Raw genomic sequence first — 22465 nt, 5'->3', positions numbered from 1 at the left:
AGTGATCAAAGTTCAAGGGTGTTTATTAAACTGTATGAATGGGTGATAAAAATGCCTAATCTAAACCTAAAGCTAAGATGGGAGCAAGCTACAACCATCAAATAATAATAAGGCAGTCCTAGTGGCGTTGTGTCAGATAGAAAGGGCCTATACTAAAAGAAAACTATTGCCAATTCTTACCACAAAGTTACAAAAAGTCTGTGCAGATAATGTTCACCAGAAAAGAAAGAAGTGTTCACAAAATGATAAATGAGGATGGTTTGGCTGGGGTCTCCCTTCCCTGCGTTTTAAGCACGGGACAAGGTAGACCTTCTGAGCACAGCACACTCCTGGGCCTCTCCAGCACAGGGTTCACTATTCCATTCAATAATACCAGGACTTTCAGAGGCCAAGTCTCTTTTCTACAAAAGTCTCTTGCCTTGGTTCCTTCGGTGATCTTGCACCTTGGGCGATTATTCTTCACCCCTTGGCTCCTTCTTGCAACGTGGGCCTCCCTCCATGGGGTTCACTACGGCCTTTCACTCTTTATATCAGCAGAATGTTCTTGGGTGCATCATTCTTTACCCTGATTCACATGCATCCCTTAGCCGGGTTCACATTTGCCAATTTCACAGTTCACTTTGTTTTATCACAGTACGGGATTTACTTCTCTTAGCTTTTCCTTTGGCGTCCCTCTGTCGGGTTCAAACTTGCCTTGATTCACAATTTTTTCAAAGCAATAGGGTTCCCTTCCCCCAGCTTTCTTTCGGGTATAGGCCAGAGACCTTCGATTGGACAAGGGATTTGACGTGACCCTTGTAGGACTACTCTGACACCTCACGCCGTGCTCTTTTAGGGCCTTCTGGTACCTGTAGTTTCAACACACAAAAAAAGGGGCCAGTCGGAGTCCTTAGAAGGAGCACTCCTACGGCACCTGGCCACTCTTCAGCTGGCCCTTCTTTGTTCACAAGTTCCTTGCATTCATATACTGTTTCCAATTGCAACCTTGGGCTCCCCACAGTTCGGTTTGCCATCAGCTTTCTCCCACTCACCGGCTGTGCTGCACCCGTTGGCTTGTCTTGCCTCTGGAGTCAAGGACAGTACCACTGTAGCCAGCGTGCCACCCCCCCCCGCCTGTGTTATCAATGCGGGAGGCCCCTGTGTACCGTTGACTCCTGCCACACCACACGTAAGCAGTACTCCCCAGACTTGTGATTGCCTTTTCGGAGGCTTCGTGGATCTGTCTTGAAAAGGGCAAGGTCAGATCCCTCCTCCGGTTTCGCCGATCCGATTTTCTCCACCGCTTGAACTGCTGGTCCGGAATAGCTGTCTCCTCGCGAGTTCGGCCTTGCTCGTAGTGTACTCTCGTGCTCCGCCTTTTATCCCTGTGGGGAAGGTAAAGGGCCGTCAGGTGTGTGTAATTGTTTTCAATTGTCTGACTCTTCCTGACACTTGTGTTGGGGAATGTCAGGTAATTGGCTCTGGTGTTAGAAAGTGTTTGTCGGAAAAGGTGGGGGGGGAAGCGTCTAAATATCCAGAGTAGGATGGGGTAAAGGTGTTATAGGGAAGGGAGTACCACGTCTCACCTGTCGATGTCCCACTTTTACTCCCCGAAGACCCCCCATTCAGGTGATCCTCCCCCACTGGTCCATCCCCAGGAACTGGATCCAACAGCGATGGCGGTGTCCTGGCCACCTGGATGACAGATCTCCAGGACTAGCGGGTGAGACACCTTCAGGTTTCTCACACTTCCGAACACCCCCTAGTCCCCCCTCCCTCCCACCCTCAAATATTCCCCAACAAATACCTACATACATTGTGTTCCCAACCCCCACCCTAAAACTCACACATGTACATGATCATGCAATGTTTCGCACGTCATCTAAGCTCGACCGTTATTAGTTTGCTTTCACTATAGCATGACATTTTCAATGGGTAACATGAGTGTCATCACATATTTGCCATGATAGTTCTTGCATAATACAGGCCACTGTATCTATTAAGGTCCCATTCCATATCCCACCAATCGCATCCAATCAGATTTATATGTCCATTAATACGCTGAAATGGTCTGCTTGTATAGGCTTGCCCCGACGTCTAAGAACTCTAGCAAGCAGATTTTGGTAAGAAGAGTTAGCCAGGCTTGTTTGGTGGGGCCGTGTTCGCTTTCCAGTGAATGATCAGGAGCTTGCAAGCTCAGAACAGTATTATGTGTACCAGTTTCCTAACCATGGGGTCGGTATGCCAGTCCTCCCCACCTGATCCAAATAGCATTGGGCTGGGAGCCAGTTCTACACTGACTTTGTGCGCCTGGGCGGAGTGTTTGTGGACCATCCTCCAGTATCCCTTGATCCTCTGTCATGTCCACAGGATATGGCCAATTGTGCCTAATTCGCCAGCATGCAGGTGATTGCGTGAGACCCATCCTATAGAGTTTGCTAGGTGGTAAACATAGTCTTTTGACCAGTTTAAATTGAATCGCCCTATTGCGAATGTTGTGTGATGTAGTTATATTGTCGAAAAAGTCCTATTTATCGCCTACGTCTACTGGGATATTCAGATCGTTGGACCATTGTGTTGCGAGTGTTTGATTGCGTTTGGTATTATTAGGGGTACATACGGTGTAGAATGTGCAAAAACGTGGGAACCTAGTCGTGTTCTGCTCCATCTCCAGTTCCCCCCGTTGTCGGTTTAGCCTGTTCTGTCTGTCCCGTTGTGTTCGAACCGATCACCACGAGTAAGGTATCGTATCGAAGCCACTCTGTGTGCTGTAGACGTAACATCTGTGGCTAGCTTCCTGGAAGCCGATGGGTGTGTCCCCGTCATATAGGTCCATCACCCTAATCCCTGGCCAGTGAGAGTCTTGGTTTTTATGTAATGTGTGGTCGAGGCCGATCGAAGCATTGCCTGTACACTACTCAATGCCGGGGCCACCCGAACATCCAAACCCAGGAGTGCTCTCATTCTGTGCCGTTGTATCAGTGTTTGGCCTATCAGTGGGTGCGTCCTAATATGGCTAGGTAGCTTGTTCAGCGGGATGGCTAGAATTTCGACCGAGGAATATGGTGCAAACAGAGATATCTGTTGTATCGAGCCAACGTTTGGCCCAGCATATTTGGGCCGACTGGTAGTAGGTCTGCCATTCTGGCACCGCTAGTCCGCCATCTTCTTTGGTAACCTGTAGTACTTCAAGCCGAAGCCGTGCCTTTTTTCCCCCCTCCAAATGAATTTGGTTAGGTGTGCTGCGATGGAACGCAGGGCAACATCATCGCCAGATATGAGTTTGGGTAGGGAGTGAATCTTAAAGGCATTAATGCGGCCTAATAGGGATAATGGTAGGGTATTCCACCTGACTAGGTCCGATTTGATCTTCAGAAGGGCTGATGGGTAGTTTAGTTCTGCGATTTTGTGGATAGACTGGGTAACATAAACCCCAAGCTATTTAATGGAATGTTGCTGGAGGCGAAAGGGGGTAACCCTATTCGGGTACCATGGAATGTCAGGTGTAAGCAGGAGGACCTCTGATTTCTTCCAGTTGACCCTGTATCCTGTAATGGGGCCGAAGTTATGGCGCTGTTAGTAGAGACGTGGGAGCGACGTCTCAAATCTATCAACATATATCGGGAGGTCGTCCACATAAAGAGAGGCCCAGTGTTCGCCTCCCGCCACCATATCACACCTGTTCATTCTGGGTCGGTGCAAAGTTTTTCTGCCAGAGGTTTGATTGAGAGTGCGTTCAAAAGGGGGGAGAGAGGGCATCCTTGCCTGGTGCCAGAGTGTAAGTCGAATGGATCTGATATTATACCATTACTGATCCCGGAGGCCATGGGGTTTGTATATAGTAGCCGGATGAGCCCTAGGAACGCTGGTGGGAAGCTGTACACTGTCAGCACCCGGAACATGACTTCCCATCAGACTTTGTCGAATGCTTTTTCAGCATCGATTGTTAGAATTATTTTGTCCGGGGCACCTCCTCCAGCTATGACAATTTATAGCCGCCTCACATTGTCTGCTGAGTGTCGGCAGTGGATAAAACTGGTCTGGTCTCCATGGATAAGCTGTGGGAGGATCTTCTCTACTCTCTGTGATAGACATTTGCCCAGTTTTTTGGCATCTGCCTTGATCAATGAGATTGGTCGGTAGGATTTGTAATCCTCTGGATCGCCGCCCTTCTTATGAAAGAAGATTATGTTGGCCACAAGCATTGCTCGCGGTAGATGACCCTCAGAATGTGCTTTGGCAAATACTGTTTCAAGCAATGGGACGAGGCCCTTCCGACATTACCTTCGATAGGTCGATGGGCAGTTCATCCGGTCCGGACGCCTTGCCCGCCGGTGGGTCCCCTATGGATTGGGTTAGCTCAGCGGCCGTAATCGTTTTTCCCAGATCTGCCTTTTGTGTATAGTTGATTTCTATTTTTGATCTGTGATACGTTAGAAAGGCGTCTTTCCAATTCAGTGATATCGGGTGAGGACTAGCATTAAATTCGCCGAAATATTCTGTGAATCGTTTATGTAGTTTTCTTTCATTAATAGGGTCCCAGTTTGGTCTTGGATACCGATTATATTTTGCAAGGCTTGTCTGGTGCGAAGGGCAAGCGCCATAAGATGGAGAGGTTGGTTGCCGTCTTGGTAATAGGCCTGCGACCAACTGGTGAACGACCTTTGCACTCGTGGGTTGGAGATTTGCTTGAGTACCACTCTTAGCTTAACAAGTTGGGTGTATATATCGGGGCTGTGGGTGCGTTTGTGCTGGGTTTCGTTGTGCAAGATTTTGGTGCTAATCTGGATTTCCTGTTCCCTCCAACCCTTCAATTTGTAAGGCCATCTAGAAATACAGTGCCCTCTAAGGAAGGCTTTTTAAGCGTCCCAGCAGGTGCTAAGAGAATATCCTATCCTGGGATCAAATTGGACTGCCAAAATAAGTCTGTGTCGGTTCCGAGATGTTCGAGGAAGGCTGGTTAGCCCAACACTCTGATTTAGGTGCCACGGCGGTCTATTCCGTTAGGTTGGATGTGGATGAGTACTGGTGCATGGTCCGACACTCTCGTTGGTTGTATTGTGCACTGGTGTATGTTTGATAGGGCAGTCGCGGAGGGTCAGCCAGAAATCTAGTCTGAAATAGGACTTACTTGCCATTTTTATTTTGTGGAACTTTCTTACACTTGGAAAATTGAGCTGAAAGAGAGCTTGAAGAAACTCAGAACTTTGATTTAAACACTACTTCTATTATTATTAACATCCCTGCATATTGTTTAGCTTTAGTTGTGTGGGCAAGTATAGGTTTTAGACACAGACAGACTTCTAAGTTGAACTCTTTGACTCAGACTTTCTTTAGTTTCATTCAGGTAGGGAAATCCCACCTTTGTATGGGGCAAGTTGGGCGTTCTACCATCCTGACATTTAATTTAATAAAGTATTTTATTTTGAATTTTAAGTCTATTGTCTGTTTTACTTCATGCCTTCACAGATGCCACCATTAACAACCCCTTGAAATGAAACATGTCCGATGTTTATTTGTGTGCATAAACAACATTTTGGAAATGGGTAAGTGAACGGATGAGCCTGTTCTTGTTACTTCACGTAACAAATGTACAATGTAAAAATGCAACACCCAACAATAAGCACTAATAAAACGGAAGACAACTGATACTTAGTACGTGTTGCAATTCTTTACTTATGCTCCATAGATTTAATTTCAGGAAGTGTTGCAATATAGAGCTAATTTAATTTGCAGACCCTCTGAAAAGTGTCGTAAACAAATGCCAAAGTATGACTTTAACCGTTACGTGTTGAGAAACATTTTAGAACATACATTAATAAAATGTTTATGCTAAGTTTAAATATTTTCCTTTTTGTCTTCACTATGCTGAAGCTTTCAGAGGAAGAGAAGATCCAGCGTTATAGCATCCTGTCTGAGCTCTACGAACTGATTGGTTTCCACAGAAAGTCAGCCTTTTTCAAGCGTGTGGCCGCAATGCAATGTGTGGCACCCAGCATCTCTGACCCTGGCTGGAGGGCCTGCTACAAACTTCTCTTGGAGACCCTTCCTGGTTACAGCCTCTCACTGGATCCAAAAGACTTCGGTAAAGGTGAGAATGTAGCTTGTTGCTTGGGCTTTAAACAACAACTGCCAGGCCTTGGAGATTACAGCTGAAGTTTCTTAAGAAGAAAGATGGATACTCTTAGAAAAACTGAATGTGGTACATTGATTTTTTGTGGCATGCCAGAAGTCCTTTTTGGACATGAGGAACTGCGCTTCTCACTCTTGCTCTCTCTCACACTCTGCCCATCTTTGCATCTCTTGCTCTCTCATGCATCTCTGTCTCTCTCTGTGTCTGTATCTCTCTCTCTCCGTCCACCTCTGTTGCTCTGTCTTCCTCAGTTTCCAACACCAGTTGAAGATGTCCGAGATGATGGGTCATATCACTTGGAAGTGCCCACAGAAATAATACATCAGAAATAATAGTGATGTGTGGTGTCATTTGACAGAAGAGTGAGAAAAACAGTTTTAAATAGGTGGTTCACAGGGAATCGCTGATAACTAAATAATCTGATATTTAAGGGATGGAGAAGATTTTTTTTGCACTCCTGAAACTTTAATCACAGAGTCCTACTATTAATACACACTCCGTGGACATCTTCCTTTACCATCTTCACCATTGAACTTGTTCGTCTTTTGTCTACCCCCCTTCTATATCTCCTCTCCCTCTTCCTTCTTTCCCACAGACTAAGGTCTGGAGACACCAGGGTGGGATCACAATACTCTTCTCCTTTACATTTAGGCGCCGTGAGACCAGTATGGTGGTGATTGGTGCAGTTTTAAATGTATGGGTAACACTGAAGTAAGTACTTAGGATTTACTTAACCAATAATTACCAACACATCTGCAAAGTAGTGCTTGCAGACAAATGACATTAGTAATAGACCTAATAGAAAGACATGTTTACAGAAAATCTTTCTTCTATGTATTACCAATATTACATGTCAGCAAACACAATGTTAAACATATTTTACTGCAATGATGATGATTTAAAAGTGAGATAGGGTGTCAATGATAAGTTAGGATGGAAGAGAGAAGGGGGTGTGCTTTAGCTGGGAGGCATTGGGCAGGGGTGAGCATGGTAGGCATTAGTTAAGAGTAATGGAGGTATGAGTAGTTGAGATAGGGTGGGTGGTTTATTGGGTGTAGGCAGGGTAGATTGTGTGGGTAGATTAGTGTGGGGTGGGTTGCGGTAAATTGGGGTGAGGTGCTGCTACTTCGGGCTAGGAGGGGCTAGGATAGAGAAGCGAGGTAAGGTAGGAGAAGAGAGGGGCCAGGCAGGGTGCCTTTGAGCCAGGTGTGAGGAAAGGAATGTGGGACTAGAGAGGCTCAAAGTGTCATGATCACTGCTTCCAAGGGGCTAGGACCAGCCCAACGTCCTTGGAAGCAGGCCTCTAACCTTCATCCTAGGCACCAGCCGGTCCCCATTGGGACCTTTTGGACCTTGTCCTAGCGCCGGTGGTACCAGGCTCATCAAAATCACTGGTCCCGGCACTGGAAGCGCCGGGCTCATAACATGTATAAAGATGCTTGGGTGGACTTACCTGCAGCAGACCATGCTGCTTACTTACCAGCCATATGGGAATCCTCTACGAGCCGGGACTAGTTTCTTACCTGGGTGGGGCAGGCTCCACTCCCTGGATACAACACTGGAACTCTTCTAGAACAGGAACTCTTTTCTTTCCTGGGCGAGGCAGTGGAGGAAGACGCCTCATCACTCCAAGGCTATTTAAACCACACCCGATTGATGCAACGTGCTTCGCGTTATTCTGCATCTGCAGCAGAACGCTCACCGTGTCGGTTCCAGTCTTCATTCTTCTGATCCTGAACCTGTGAGAACAAAAGCTTACCTTTCTTGTATCCAGCCTTCAGAAGCACCTGCAAAGACAAAGAAACAGGTTAGCACAGCAACCTTCACTCGCAGCGCTTTCCTCACCTGATCCATCGGCAGTTACCAACTCTTCGCGCTGCTCCTCCGCCATTATAAGCCTGTGAAGACAAAAGCATAATTATTCCTGTGGGGAATTTACTTACCGGCAGCCCTCGAATTCCGGTTTTCATCAACGCTGCATTCCTGCACCTGAAAGAGAAAAGGAGAGACATTAGGCAGGCTATTTACTCACGCGCCATCGCGCCCTCCACAATTAGGCGCCTGCAAATACCCCAGCGTTTTCCAGAGTCTCTTCAGCATCCAAACTCATACCTGCAAAAGAAAAGAGACAGTTGGAGTGCATTTCGAAAGCAGGCAACAGGCACTTACTTACGCACTCCCAAGCGCTTCATTCCTATGCGCTGGCTCGAACTCCGGCTCTCTTCAAACCACCATCTTCCGCCTCAAGAGCCCTGCAAGACAAAAGGCACCATTTGAAAGAACATTATACAGAGCCCTATTCCATACTAACGTGCCCACGCACCTAAAGACTGTAAGGACATTAAAGGTGCCCGGAAACTCACCGTTCGTGCAGTTAACGACGGTTAGCAATCCTCTGAAGTCAAGAGGCCTACGTTTCAACCCAGTGAAGGAACTGGTAACGGCACCCTGCACCAGACGCAGATGGAGAGTCCAGCATTCACCTATCTAAGGTGAGCACGTTGACCTTGGGGCTCCACGGAAAAGTGAGAGGGGGAGAGAGAGAGACACCCGACAATCCCAGGTCATTAACCCCATATTCTTTCACCTGCAGACATCTTACTCTTCGAGTTAGACACACAGTGCGAAGAGGCCCAGCCCCGGAAGCCAATCGAGTCCTGCACTTCACTTTTCAAGATACAGTTACCACCCTGCCAAGACCAGCGCCTCCGTGGGAATCAGGTGAGCGTTACACAAAGTATGAGGAGTAGTGGTAGAAAGTGTTGAGCATGGGTGGATGGGAGAGTGTGGGGTGAGGATGGGTGGGGTTAGAGAGGTTGAGGAGGGGTGAAGTTAAAGACTGGAAAGGAAGGCTGGATGGGGGGAGGGTAGAGGATGGAGGGCGAGAGAGAGAGAGATTAGTGTGTGGGAATAGCGATGGCTGATGAAATGTGAATGAGGTAGAGGAGGGTGAGAGAGGGTCGGGTAGAGGTTGCAAAAGGGTGGGATGGTGAGGTAGCGTGGACGGGGAAGAGTGGTGAGGTAGGTTGGGTAGGGTACATTGGGATGTGGTAGGGGTGGACGGGGGATAGAGTGGGGCCATGGGGTAGTGTATGCCTAGATAGAGTAAGAGCATGGGGTTAGAGTGGGGGTTTGGAAATGAGGTCGTAGCCAGAGTGGGGTGGAGGGTTAAATGGTGGGGTGACATGAACTGGAATGGAATGGGGTAGTATGACATGTGGAGGTGAGTTGGTATAGTGGTTTTGGGTAGTGTGATTGTGTGGAGGGGGGTTGAGGGGGCGTAAAGATTTGGTGTGCTGTGTGGAGTGGTAGTTTCTTGGGGGGCTGGTGTGGAGTGGTGGCATGTGGGGTGGCGTGAGGATATGGTGGAGGGTGGTGTTCAGGGCTGGTGGGGTAGTTTGTGATGCGATAACCGACAGGGAAACAAAAATATAAAGTGCGCCATGTGCCACTCCAGGTCCAGACCGTGCTGCAGAATGCGTAGAATGAGAGGGGGTGGGCTTGAGGTGTTGCCTGGGCTCGGAGATTAGCATACAATCCCAGGAATTTTAGGGATTTAAGAATGACCACAACATTTTATATTTGAAATATGCCAGTGATCGGGATTCCAGCATGAACCCCTATTGAGCATGTGATTCATACTGAGCTTTCTGCTCATTCAATTTGTCGCTACATTCGCCCTTATAATAGAATGTCTGCAAATCACATGGCATGTATACTCCTTTTGACCGCTTGAGCTGCCTATGGAGATGTCTCGTTTCCTTAAAAACTTCACAGAACCTTTTCAAATACCCATTCCCCTAGCCTACTGAAAATCTCCTAAATCGTAGAAGAGTCTCCTGAAGTGCCCTTGCATCACATGGGCTGCTTATGGTTGATGCGATAGCCTCAGCCCGTAGGATAGCCTTGTTTAGTTGGGAGGGAAATGCTGCATGGACGAGCAGCAGCCAGGCCACGAGTTGCACCCTGCAGCAGTAGATGACATGCTCTTAAGTTGCCAAGGAAGGTAGTGGAAGAGGGAGCTCTTTGGGTTCGACACCGGCTGCAGATGACAAATAAATGTGCTCCTGGTACTTAGGCCATTTAAATCCACAAATATTGGCAGTTGACATACCAACCACAGAGATTTCTTCCTCATATTATCTTTTACCTGTTGTAATGTTTTTTTCTATTGAGGTGGTGCTAGTGCCACAAGATGCCCGAAAACCAGAAATGGGTCTTGATATTAAAGGGCCGAAAGAAACTATCTGCCTGTAAATTGGCTAGTAAATGGTATAGCGCAATCATTGTTGATGGTTGGTTTGGTTGCTCTGGTCTTAACCCCTGACAGGGCTCCATGTACGATCCCTATAATGTTATATGACCACCTTTCTTCATTTATTTTTTAGCAATTATTGTGTACCACACTGCTGCACTCCGAGCACAGCTAATGGTAATGTTTATTTATATAGCGCCTACACACTGGCAAGTGTTTCAAAGCACTCAAGGAGGGTGGGAACAAGGGGGTGAAACAGTCGCTCCGAGCCCTTGAAATTCGGAGGCGATATGAGATACAGCAAATAGGCCTGCCGACGATTCTGCGGTTTTACCAAATGCACATTAAGGGGTGAAGACGGGGGAAAACAGGCAGACAATCTTCAGGCAATGGAGCATTTGGATTGTGCAAGTGCACAGAATGGTCAAGGGAGAGGGAGGTCCAAGTGCACCAAGTCGGTGGAGACTGGGTAAGTGCAGAGAGAGCCACTCTCTTGGGTTGATTCTCACGTGCATTGAGGGGGGGGTGGGAGGAAGGATGGGAGGGAGTCTGGGGTGCAGGGCCCTGAGGCAAGTGCAGAGAGGTCTGGCGTGGGTGCCCGGGACCTGTGAGACTGAGGTACACCATGCGGCCAGTTGACAAGCTGTAGGGATGAGGAGGGAGGGAGGGAAGGAAAGAGCTACGTTAGCAGAGTAGAGGGAGCGAGAAGGAGGAGAAAAGGAAGGTCTTGAGGAGTTTCTGGAACTTAAGACGATAAGGCTGAAGACAGAGGGTGGCAGGGATGCTGTTCCAGAGGGAGGCACCTGCTGAGGATAAGTATCTCCCTCCAAATCTCTGCTTGTAGAACCGGCTCACTTGCAGAAGGTTGGAGGTAGATGAGCGAAGGGCTTGTGAGGGACAGTATTTAGGTAGGCAACGTGGAGGGTTGTTAGGTAGGCCCTAGGCCCCAGAAAGCCTGTAGAAAATGCAGAGGGTCTTGAACTTCATCCTTGCAGCCACTGGTAGCCAGTAAAGGGATTTCAGCACCGGAGAGATGCGGTCCCTGGGTTTGAGGTCAAGGACATGTCTCGCGGTTCTGTTCTGGATGAGTTGCAGAGGGCGCAGGGCAGAAGCAGGGAGGTTGAGAAAGAGGCTATTACAATAGACCAGCCTGAAGAGAACCAGGGCTCTGGAGACAGTGAGTCACCGGGGGAAAGTGTGAAAAGGTAGAATGCCTCTGAGGAGGTATAGCTGATGGTCAGACTTTTTTGAGATGTCTGAAATGTGGGAGAAGGAGAGAGTGGAGTCGAAGATGACTCCAAGGATTTTGGCCTCGCAGGTTGGTGCGGGCGCAGGGCCAAGGGAGGCCGGCCAGAGTGAAAGTGGGAAAGCGAGAGCAGGTGTCCCAATGCGGACGATCTCAGTCTTACAGGTGTTGAGGCAGAGGTTGTTTGCAGCACACCATGACTGAATAGCAGACAGTCAGATATGAGCGAGGAGGAGGAGGAGGCGGCTGAGGGTAGACTGAAGGATAGTTGAGTGTCATCCGTGTACCATTGGAAGTTAGAGGTGAAAGTGGCGATCACACGTGCCAAGGTAGCCATGTAGATGTTGAAGAACCAGGGGGATAGGTTTGAACCCTGGGGACCGCCGCAGGTTGAGCGATAGTCGAAAGAAAGGCTCAGAGTTGTACCTGGGATGGGCAGTCGGAGAGAAAGGTTAACCATGCCAGAACCTGTCCTGTGATTCCCAAGGTGTCACAGAGGCATGCAATCAGGATGTTATGGTTTACTGTGTCAAAGGCAGAGGAGAGATCAAGGAGAATGAGGACAGAGGGAGTGGTAGTGTCAAGATTTGAGAGCAGGTCTTCACGGGTGTTCAGAAGAGCAGTTTCTGTGCCTCTGGATGCTCAAAAGCCAGACTGATGGTTATGGAAGCAACCAATAGATTCAGTGTGGAGGGTCGGCTGAGAGATAGCCACCTTCTCCAAGAGTTTGCACAGATAAGGATTGATAGAGCTCAGGCAGTAGTTTGGGGTCGGCAGAGGGTTTATTGAGCAGAGGGTGCACAAGGGAGTGCTTAAGAGCAGTTGGGAAAACTCCAGTGGAAAAGGAGAGATTGCAGAGATCAGCCAAGGCTGGGGCGAGGGAGTCAATATTGCCCTTAGTGGTTTTGGAGGGCAGGGGTCCACCTGTTCGAAGGAGGCCTTCATAGACCGGACTTGTCTAGTGACCTCATTGGGTGTGACGGGTGAGAGAGAGGAGAGTGAAAGTGGAGGGGGGCCAAGGGAGGCTCTGGTGTTGGTGTGTGCTGTGGTGTGGAGGAAAGAGAGGAAAGGATGTCTTGGGTTTTTGTGATGAAGTGTGCAGCGAGGGCCGAGCAGAGATCCTGGGTGGGTGTGACAGAAGAAGAGGATGCTGCAGAATTGGCCAGTTCCTTGCAGACTTTGAAAAGTTTGTCCGTGTTGTTTGATGCCGTAGCGATGCAGGTTTGAATAAAGACTCTTTTCTTGGAGTGGATGCAGAGTCGATATTGCCTTTGAAGGAGGCGGCAGGCCAGTTTGTCAGATGGTCCACCCGATGAATTCCATTTCCTCTCAGCTGCCCTACATTTGCGTTTAACGGCAGCCAGATCAGAGTCGTACCAAGAGTTGAACTTTTTGGCAGGCTTCAGTCGGACCCTCATGACAGGGGCACGAGTATCAAGCGTGTTGGAGATAGAGATGGAGGCTAGCGAGGGCTGTGTCAGGCGCAGGAATGGGAGGTGGAGAGTAGTTTGAGGCAAAGGCAGCCACTGTCGCTTTTTTCATGGGTCTGGTGACTTTGAAGCCAAGTGGCCATGCTGGGTGTGCCGCTGCAAGAGGAGAGGAGAGCTTCAGGTGTGTTGAGAGAAGAGAGTGGTCCGTCCAGGAAAGGGAGGTAGTGAGAGGGATAGAGAGAGGGATGTCAGTAGAGATGAGAGCACCCAAAGTGTGGCCCGCAGTGTGCGTGGAGCTAGAGGGTAGGATAGAGAGGGAGAGAGAGTTGCATTGGTTGTGGAAAGGTCCTGAGGAGTCAGGAGATTCCAGATGGAAGTTAAGATCACCCATCAGGAGGAGCTGAGTGGAGGAGGAAAGTAGAGAGGAGGCCAGGTCAGCCCATTCCGAGAGGACGAGAGTGGGCTGTCCAGGTGGCCGTTAGAAGGTGGGCAAAAGGAAAAAGAAGATTTAAGAAAGAGTGAGATCTTGCAGACTAGGCACTCGAAGAAGGAGTAGGCCTGAGTAGGGATGATGGACACAGGTATCCATTCTGAAAAGGTCAGCGCCACTCCATCCCCTGTTTTCTTTGGCCTAGGCGCAGAGAGGAGTTTGTAACATTTGGGGAGGGGTGTGTTGAAACTCGTGACAGAGCTATCCTTGAAACATGTCTCTGTGATGGCGAGCCCATCAAGGTCCATGAGTTCAAGGAGGTTGCATATGCCAGATGAGTGTTTGACAGCGGATCAAGTGTTGAGCGTTGCAATGTGGAGCAGCTTGCCATCTTTGAGGGTCTTCCACGGATGGGGCGCAGGGGACAATGGGAGCCACTGTAGAGGAGGGAACAGTGGGCCAGGTGGATACAGTTATCACTTACTGTCAACAAAGTACCAGTATTCTGCACAACCTAACAGAATCGGTCTCCTCTGTTTTTAAGTTTTATCCAATGTCTGCATTAGTCATAGATGGGAACAAGAAAGTGCTGAAATCCCGTTGTTGAAACACTCGGGTTTTGCTCAAACCTAGATGGAGAGCAGAGTATGGGGAGGGATCAGAGTTTTGTTGGCATACATGTACTCTGGGTCCAGATTAACTTTGCTAAAGGCTAATGGTGGCTAGTCATTAGAGTAGGTTATGGTTTGGATTTCTGTGGCACTGCAAATCTCGCAGTATGATGCTTGAAGCCATAATCAGAAAGTGAGACTGCCGAGGTGTGATGCTGGAAATGCCTTTCGGAAGGACAGGGCCTCCCAGTCCTTGTCCTACCACTTCTCTGTGTGTGTTATCTGTATGTTTTCTGCCTTCATTTTTCCTTTTGGTAAACCAAAACCCACAGGATACCCTTATGGCACCCATGGGTGGAGGGTACACCCTTGTACCCCTTGTGTTTTTGCGCACCTGTGTGTTGCCCGCAGAGCAGGGTATGGTTTGGTGGCAGCTTCAGGATAATTGCCAAGATGGGTGAAGTCCATGATCTGATGGACAGGTGTATTCCTGGGCTAGTGCCTCAAGTCTTCCATGTCAACAGGCTGAAGCCATTCCACAGAAAAGAGGAAGCGCTTTTGCCTCTTGCTAGCTTCAGAGCAAGAAGAGGATGAGTGTGTGCCCCTTCCTGATTCGCTGCATAGCAACCCTCCGGATTACTCAGTGGAGGGAGTGCATCTCTCTCTAGATCTGACACCACAGCAGCAGAGGGCCTGCAGGGTTTTGCTCCAGCGGTATGCCCCACTGTTCTCACTGACGTCGGGCCTCACCACATCGTGTAGACATGATATCAATACTGGTGACAGCGTACCTGTCAAACGCAGATGCTACAGGATGTCAGTGACTGTTAGACATCCAGGCAGAGGTCGCCAATATGTTGGACTTCAGTGTTTTTAAACCCTCAGCCAGCCAATGGTCCAGCCCAGTGGTCCTTGTCCCCAAGGCAAGTTCCCAGGCAGATACTAAGGATTGGAGGTTCTGTGTGGACTACAGGGACGTCAGTGCAGCCACCAAGACTGATGCACGCCCATTGCCCAGGGCTGATGAGCTTGTGGATAAGATAGGTGCTGCCACGTTTGTGAGCACCTTTGACCTAACATCAAGCTATTCACCATACCAAGGAGACAACGGCTTTCCCAACACCGGATGGGCTTTACCAGTTTGGTTACACCTTTTGGGTTGAAGAACTCCCCTGTCACCTTCCAAAGGTTGGTCAGTCATGCTCTCGGTGGACTGGAGGCTTTCTGTGTGCCCTACCTGGACGACATTGCTGTCTACAGTTCTACCTGGGAATAGCATTTGACACACTTGGATACAATATTGCAGGCTATGAAAAGGGCCAACCTCCATATCAAGGCAACCAAGTGCCAGATAGCACAGGATAAGTTTACCTACATTGGTCATGAGATAGAAGGGGGGTCAAATCCAACCTCTTCCTAGTAAAGTACAATCTGTACAGGGCTGGGAGAATCCCTCTACTCAAACCCAGGTGAGAGCTTTTTTGGGCGTCACTGGATACTACAGAAACTTCATGGCAGAATATGGCACCATAACTGCCCCTCTGCCAGCTCTGACATAACGCAAACAGCCTAAGAAGGTTCATCGGAGTGAAGACTGTCAAAGGGCCTTTGATGGCTTGAAGGAAAATCTGTGCAGGGCACCTGTCTTATGTGCCCCTGACTACAGCAAACTCTTTATTGTGCAAACTGATGCCAGTGGCACAGGAATCAGAGCTGTCTTGTCTCAGGCGACAAAGGGAGAGAGCACCCTATCATTTTCATCAGTAGGCAACTGAAGGGTATAGAACGTAGGTGGGCCACTGTTGAGAAATAGTGCGTTCGTAAAATGTGGGCACTTAGGCATTTTAGACCTTACCTTACTGGGTCTGCCTTTAAGGTCCAAACTGACCATAAGCCTTTAAAGTGACTTGTGCAGATGAAGGGTGAACACCCCAAACTACTCAGGTGTTCCATTAGCCTGCAAGGGGTAGACTTCACCACTGACCATGCAAATGGCCTTTCCAGAAGTTGTTGACCGTCTGATGATGGTAATAATGTTGTGGGAGATCAGTCACCCTAACCTCACTGGTGGGGTTGTGGGGTGATGCTGGAAAGGCCTTCTGGAGGGGCAGGGCCTCCTAGTACTTGTCCTACCACTTCTCTGTGTGTTTTATGTATGTTGTCTGCCTAGGAGGTCCAGTCTGGACCTCTTGACAGTGCAGCTCTACATTTTTCCTTTTGGTGAACGACCATGGGATACCCATGGGTGGAGGGGGTGCACTCTTGTACCCATTATGTGTGTTTTTACCCGCAAAGCAGGTTATGGGCTGGTGGCAGATGCATGCTGACTTGACAGAGGCTCTGAGCGTCCTCACATTTTGGGACACCCGGGCCCTGCCGTAGGAATCAATGGATTCCTGAATAAAGGCAGGGTGGCCACTGTATTCTCTTGGTCGTGGTTTCTATTGCCTTTACTCCTTGTTTCCCAAAGTCCTGGGAAGCCCTGACTATGTCCCTTCTCTGTGACTGGCTGTTGGTTGGAAGAACCATATATGGCTCTTGGACGGCCACCTTTCTGACTGAGTTGAGCCTTCCCAGGGACTGTGTGTTGTGGGAACACCCTTAGGGTGGGACCTGTATAAATGGTGTGTGAAGTCAACTCACATTCTTTGTTGGGGGTGTCCGGTTTTGGTGTGTGTGACACAATGCGTGGATCAGCCTTGAATGAAACTGGAGTGAATACAGTGTAGTGTTCTGAAAGGCTGGGTGCTTACTCCAATCCACATTCTGTTATGGGTGTCTGGTTTGGATGAACCCGTGAGCCTGATTGGCTGGCTGCCTGCATGAATGCACTCATGAATGATAGGCTGTCCAAGCCTGGCTCAGCCTGAGTGAATGGGGAACAAATGTGTATATCTAGGGACCCCTCACTCACCAATTTGTTCAGAAGCTGAAGAAGAAACTGAAGCAAGAAGAAGCTGTTCCCTGGAACCCAGCTGGAGGAAGAAGTTTTCTGCTGCTGCATTTTCTTCAGGAAATCCAAAAGCTGCTGTGTTCTTCCAAGGACTTATCCAACTGAAGACCTAGATAGGAGACCTCTTCACGAGCTACAAAGGACTATCGTGCACCTGCTACCCTTCATCAGAGGTCCCTTGTAATCCAGTCCAGTGTGCCTGCAATCCGGAGAAGGGGTCTAAGTCTGTGCTGAGGCTGCAACACCGAATATCCAAATCCTGAAACCCAACACCTGCTTCTGCAACTGCACGTGTCAATGAAAAGCATTCAAGATCCCCTGGGGTCTTAGCTTCTTCAGCCAGGCCATTTAAGAGTCCACTGCAAGTTTCACCTTCGTGGGGCATCCACATCCGGAAAAACAACCCGCCAACGGACAATGTCCGATTTCTTTTTCTCTTGACCTTGACATTCCAGCGACTCCTTCATGCAAAGGGGGTCCATCCTTCAGGGGTCCCGTCGATTAAAGCCAAGAAACTCCGCCAAGGCACCAAAAGTACAGTGACGAGGAAGAGCATCTTCCAGCCACAGGAGTCATCCAAGGCACTCAGATTTGTCTTGGATCCTGATCTTCTGTGGCATCTCAGGTACTTTGGGGTAGTAGAAACTATAAAAGCAGAGCATATTGATCTTATTTTGACTGGGCTGTAATACACAAGGTAAAGTACACCTCGACTTTTCCTTTACAGGTTGCCCAGGTGGGGATTTCACTATTTAAGTCTAATAAGAGTACACTGCCTATGTTCTGAAACAAATCTGCCTTTCCTCCTTGATCTACAGTTACACCTGACTTAGTAATTCACATGCCTTTTAAAGACTGTCAGCAGTTGTTCCACTTTTTATGAATTTAAGTATTGTGTGGTACTTGTCACGATCCCATAGCAGGCCCAGCACGGTCGTGCCCAAAGGAGAGGGATATTCCCCCATCGTAGAGTGGGGAGGTGGTGGACAGGTATGGTGGCTGGCTGGGATAGGTGGGTAGAATGGACCAAGGGCGCAATCTGCACCAGCGCGCCGACCACGAGACAAGGAATGCCCGGCAGAGAGAGGGAACGCCCAGCACGTGCAAAGGAGCGCGAGCATGTGCGAGAATCCCTGGATGTTGTCATGATCTCTGCTTCCAAAAGGTCAGGGTTTTCCCAACTCCCTTGGAAGCAGATCCATAACCCAGGTTCCGAGGGCCAACCAGTCCCAATTGGGACCTTTTGGACCCAGTCCTGGCGCCAGTGGCACCAGGCTCATAAATATGCCCAGTCCCAGCGCTGGAAGCGCCGGGCTCATAATGCTTGGGTGGACTTACCTGCAGCAGACCATGCTGCTTACTTGCCTGCCAGTTGAGCCTCTGATCCTCTTCTGTTTGGAACTACTTTTCCTGTTGGGTGGGGCAGGAGCTACTCCCTAGGTTCAGAACACTGGAACTCTTCTGGAAAGCAGGAACTCTTTTCTTACCTAGGCGTGGCTGTGGAAGGAGACACCTAAGCACTACAGGAGGCTATTTAAACCACACCCGATGGATGAATCTTGCTTTGCGTTATTCTGCATCCTCTGCAGCAGAACGCTCATCGTGTCTTCTGCATCTGATCCTGGGCCTAAGGAAAAAGGCTTACCATCATGAATCCAGTCTTCAGCAACACCTATAAAGACAAGAAAGAACAGGTTAGCATTACGGTCTTCAGTGACAGCTCTTCACTTACCTGGTCCATCGGCTGTCACCAACGCCTCGCGCTGCATTCCGGCATCTGAAAGACAAAGGCTTACCTACTCTTCGTGCGCTCCGGAGGTCTTCGCACTGCATTCCGGCATCTGAAAGACAAAAGCTTATCAACTCTTCGCACGCTCCGGAGGCCTTCGGCGCTGCATCCCGCATCTGAAAGACAAAACAAGGTGCGTTTAAAGACATTGGGGAACTTTAATACTCACGTGCCATTACTCCTTTCCACATCTAACCCAGTGGGTATTCCGGCACCCTGCAGCCGCTCCGAACTTGTACCTGCAAAATAAAAAGACAGTTAGAGCGCATCGTGAAGCAGGCAACAAGCGCTTACTTACGTGCTTCCAGGCACTTCTATTCATCACACGGGCTCCATCTTCAACTCACTTCAGCCTGTCATCCGCCATCGCCGGAACCCTGCCAAAACAAGAGACATCATTACTAAAGACTTTTAAAGACATTAGAATTACTCGAAACTTACCGTTCGTGCAGTAAACGACGGACAGCAGTCCTCTGAAGTCAAGAGGCCTGCTCCCCTTATCCAGTGAAGAAACTGGTTACAGCACCCTGCCCCGAGGCAGATGGAGAGCACGGCGTTCACTTACCTAAGGTGAGAGCGTTAACCTTTGGGGTTCTACAGGAGAAGAGAAAGGGAAGAAGAGAGAGACATTCAATAACCCAGTTCATTAATCCCATATTTTCTATCTGCGGACATCTTACCCTTCGAGTCAGACATACAGTGCACAGAGGTCCAGCCCAAAGAGCCAGCCGTGTGTTACACATCACCTTTGAAGGTATGGTATATGCCCAGTCAAGACCGGCGCCTCTACAGGAATCGGGTGAGCGTTACAGATGTCTAACGCTGACAGGGCGTGGACAAAGGCTATAAAACCACAACCCGGACCGCACCCTGTGCTTGGCGTTTCTTCTGCTCTTTGCAAGAACAGTGTCTTGCTTACCGCTCCTGCTCTCAGTGCATCTACTGACAACTTTACATAGATGGGAAGCAGTGGAAACTCACCTCAGGAAACTAACCTGAAAACGAGGATCCACGTCCTTGCGTAAAGGCTTTGTCTCTGTGTTCATTTTTGTTTCTTCCGAACATCACCCGGAGTCCACTGGTGGGGCTGCTCATCTTGGACATTGGTTCTTCATCTTCTGCTCATCTTGGTTCTTCCTTGTTCCTCCGCCTGTTGTCTTTCCCGCAGCATCCAAGGACCTGAAAGGCAAAGCTGTCATGATGCCTACCACCAGGCATCCGGACCCAGCCCATCAGCTCCGGGAGCAGGCATCTAGGCATTTAGTAAAACCTCAGCAGCCCCGGCTAGGGGCTATCTGGGTTCAGTCCTGGCGCCTTAGGCGCCAGGCTCATAGTAGGAATCAGTCCTGGCGCCTAAGGCGCCAGGCTCATAGTCATTACTTACCTCAGGCAGAACATGCTGCAAATGACTCCAATCCAACATGAAGCCTGAAAGGGACTATTTTTCTACAGGGACTATTTTTTACTCGGGTGTGGTTCTAGGGACTTCTTACCTGGGTCTACTTTTGAGGCTATTTAAACCACACCCGACCAGCAACACACGCTTTGAGTTATTCTGCATCCAGCAGCGTAACACTCACCATGCCTGCAGCCTGCATCCAGTCTTCTGACACGCCCGCCTCGAATCCGGAGCTCCTAAAACAAAGAGGAAAGAAAGGGGCAAGGTTAGAAAACAAACTTATTTCTATTCCACACCTGATTCTGGATCCATCTTGTCTCCGGACCTGTAAAGATCATTTCTGCACGCGCCGCACCTCCAGCTGCAGCGCCGCGCCATACTCACCAGTCTTCACAGCATCCTTCGGGTCGGCGCTGCCTTCATCATTTCTTCGCCGAACTTCGGCACCTAGGAGACAAAAGAAAACCACAAGGTGAGCCGAGGGAACCAACAAATATAATTCTTACCACCATAGACTTACCTGATTTACCACCGGAGGCATCCTTTTGTGACTCTCCATATTTTCACGTGCCGCATATGTAAAGAGAGACAAAACAACACGTTTTCCTCATGCAACATTTACCAGACAGCGCCGGGTAATACAGACTCTTACCTGAGCGCCACCAGCTGCCACAAGAGCATCTTTTCACGAGCCAGCTGCAAGACAAGAAAGGAAGGGGGGGAACAAGAGTGAACATCGGACATATTGAACTCTCTGAACTTAATACTTACTGGTCCTCACCCGGAACCTCAGAGTCAATACTCTCTGTAACTCTCCCGAGCCTTCAAACCAGTGAAGGAGCTGGAATCGACGCGCCCCTGCAAAACCACGCAGGATGGAGGGCTCCTCTTTCAAAAATATAAGGTGAGATTGCTGTGAGGGCATTTCGGAGGTGATTAGTTGGGGAGGACTGTGGGGGTGCCATCACTTGAATCCACAAGTGGTTAAATCCATCTCTCCACTTGCAGGAGAATATTTCTACGGGCTAAGCAGACAAGATTAGGAGGGCAGATCCAGTCAGTCATCGCTGCACTACGCATCACGTGGGTGGAGATCGCAGCTGTCCGGGTCCAACCGACTCCCCTGTGGGAGCCAGGTGAGCGTAACAAAAGCAACAGCGTGAGAGATCCCATTCCGTTCTTCGACCACCGCCCGTCCCAGTGCCTAGTGTGCTCACCTGCGCTTTGAGTACAGCTCTGTTCCGTCAGCATCTCGGAGTGTTGTCGGCCTTCAGTCGCTCAGCTCCTGTGATGAAGAAAGACAAAGGGCCTCATTACGACCCGGGCGGTAAGAGAATACCGGTACCAGTAAGGGCACTGGTGCCGGTAATCCCTTACCGCCCTATTCCGAGGTCCCTTTGCGGGTCCTCCGTTAACGCCTGGTTTTACCAGGCGTTAAGGACAGGACCCGCAAAGGTACTTTGGAGCTAATAACGGTACCATTATTAGCGCTTTCCCCATTCCCATTGAGCCCTATGGGGGCTCAAATGGGAATGGGGAAGGGCCATGGTGAATGGGGAATTACCGCCCCTGCCAACCTTGGATCAGTAAGGTTTTGGAGGCAACCATGGCGCAAATAGCACCATGGTTACCGCTTGGGTCGTAATGAGGCCCAAAGACATTGTAAAAGTACACTCAGACCAAGTGTGCAAGCACAGCAAGTTGGACACTAGTGTTTAACCAAGACTCACCTGTTCCCACATTTAAATCAAGACTTACCTGTTCACCGTTGTATCCCGTGTGTCGCAGTCGGCCTGGACCACGCACCTTTAGTGAAGTAACTGGAGGACGATACGTATCGGAGGGCCACAACCGTAGTCGCAAACATAACGTTGTGCAGCACTCGCTTTGCGCCAGCCAGCCAACCCAGTGTCTGGAGGGGAGGGGCAGAAGGGAAGGTACTCCGCTTATACTTGCCCTCTGCTTACCTTTAGGTCACCCTGACCCCCAGAACGATACAGCCCCAAAGTCCCGAAATCACCCAGGTCCCTCCCAACCTCACGGTCCCCTGGGAGTTAATCTCCAGTCGACCAGTGTGGGAAGGAGTGGCTGGGGCGAGCGTCGGGGTGAAGGCAGCCAGCGAGGGGGCTACGCATCAGTACAGACCGGACCAGGCATTCCTGCAGGGCACCAGAGGTAAGCGTGACAGTACTAATAGTTTGTATCATATTGCCATTATTTGAATAGAATTGCCAAAGTAC

At 49.3% G+C, this 22465-nt stretch overlaps 1 protein-coding gene across 2 annotated transcripts in view; it reads left to right on the top strand.

Moving 5' to 3' along the window:
• Positions 1–22465, top strand: part of TRAPPC9 (trafficking protein particle complex subunit 9) — a 3490818-nt gene that overhangs the window by 261807 nt on the left and 3206546 nt on the right. For both annotated transcript variants that reach the window (XM_069621680.1, XM_069621681.1), the window contains exon 8: positions 5854–6070. In XM_069621680.1, coding sequence (XP_069477781.1) covers positions 5854–6070 — 217 coding nt within the window. The remainder of the gene's footprint in view (positions 1–5853; positions 6071–22465) is intronic.

Source organism: Ambystoma mexicanum, chromosome 5q (assembly GCF_040938575.1).
Source record: "Ambystoma mexicanum isolate Mex_15411 chromosome 5q, UKY_AmexF1_1, whole genome shotgun sequence".
NCBI lineage: Eukaryota > Metazoa > Chordata > Amphibia > Caudata > Ambystomatidae > Ambystoma > Ambystoma mexicanum.
The sequence above is the reverse complement of the archived record's forward strand: the minus strand, read 5'-3'. Positions and strand labels throughout refer to the sequence as shown.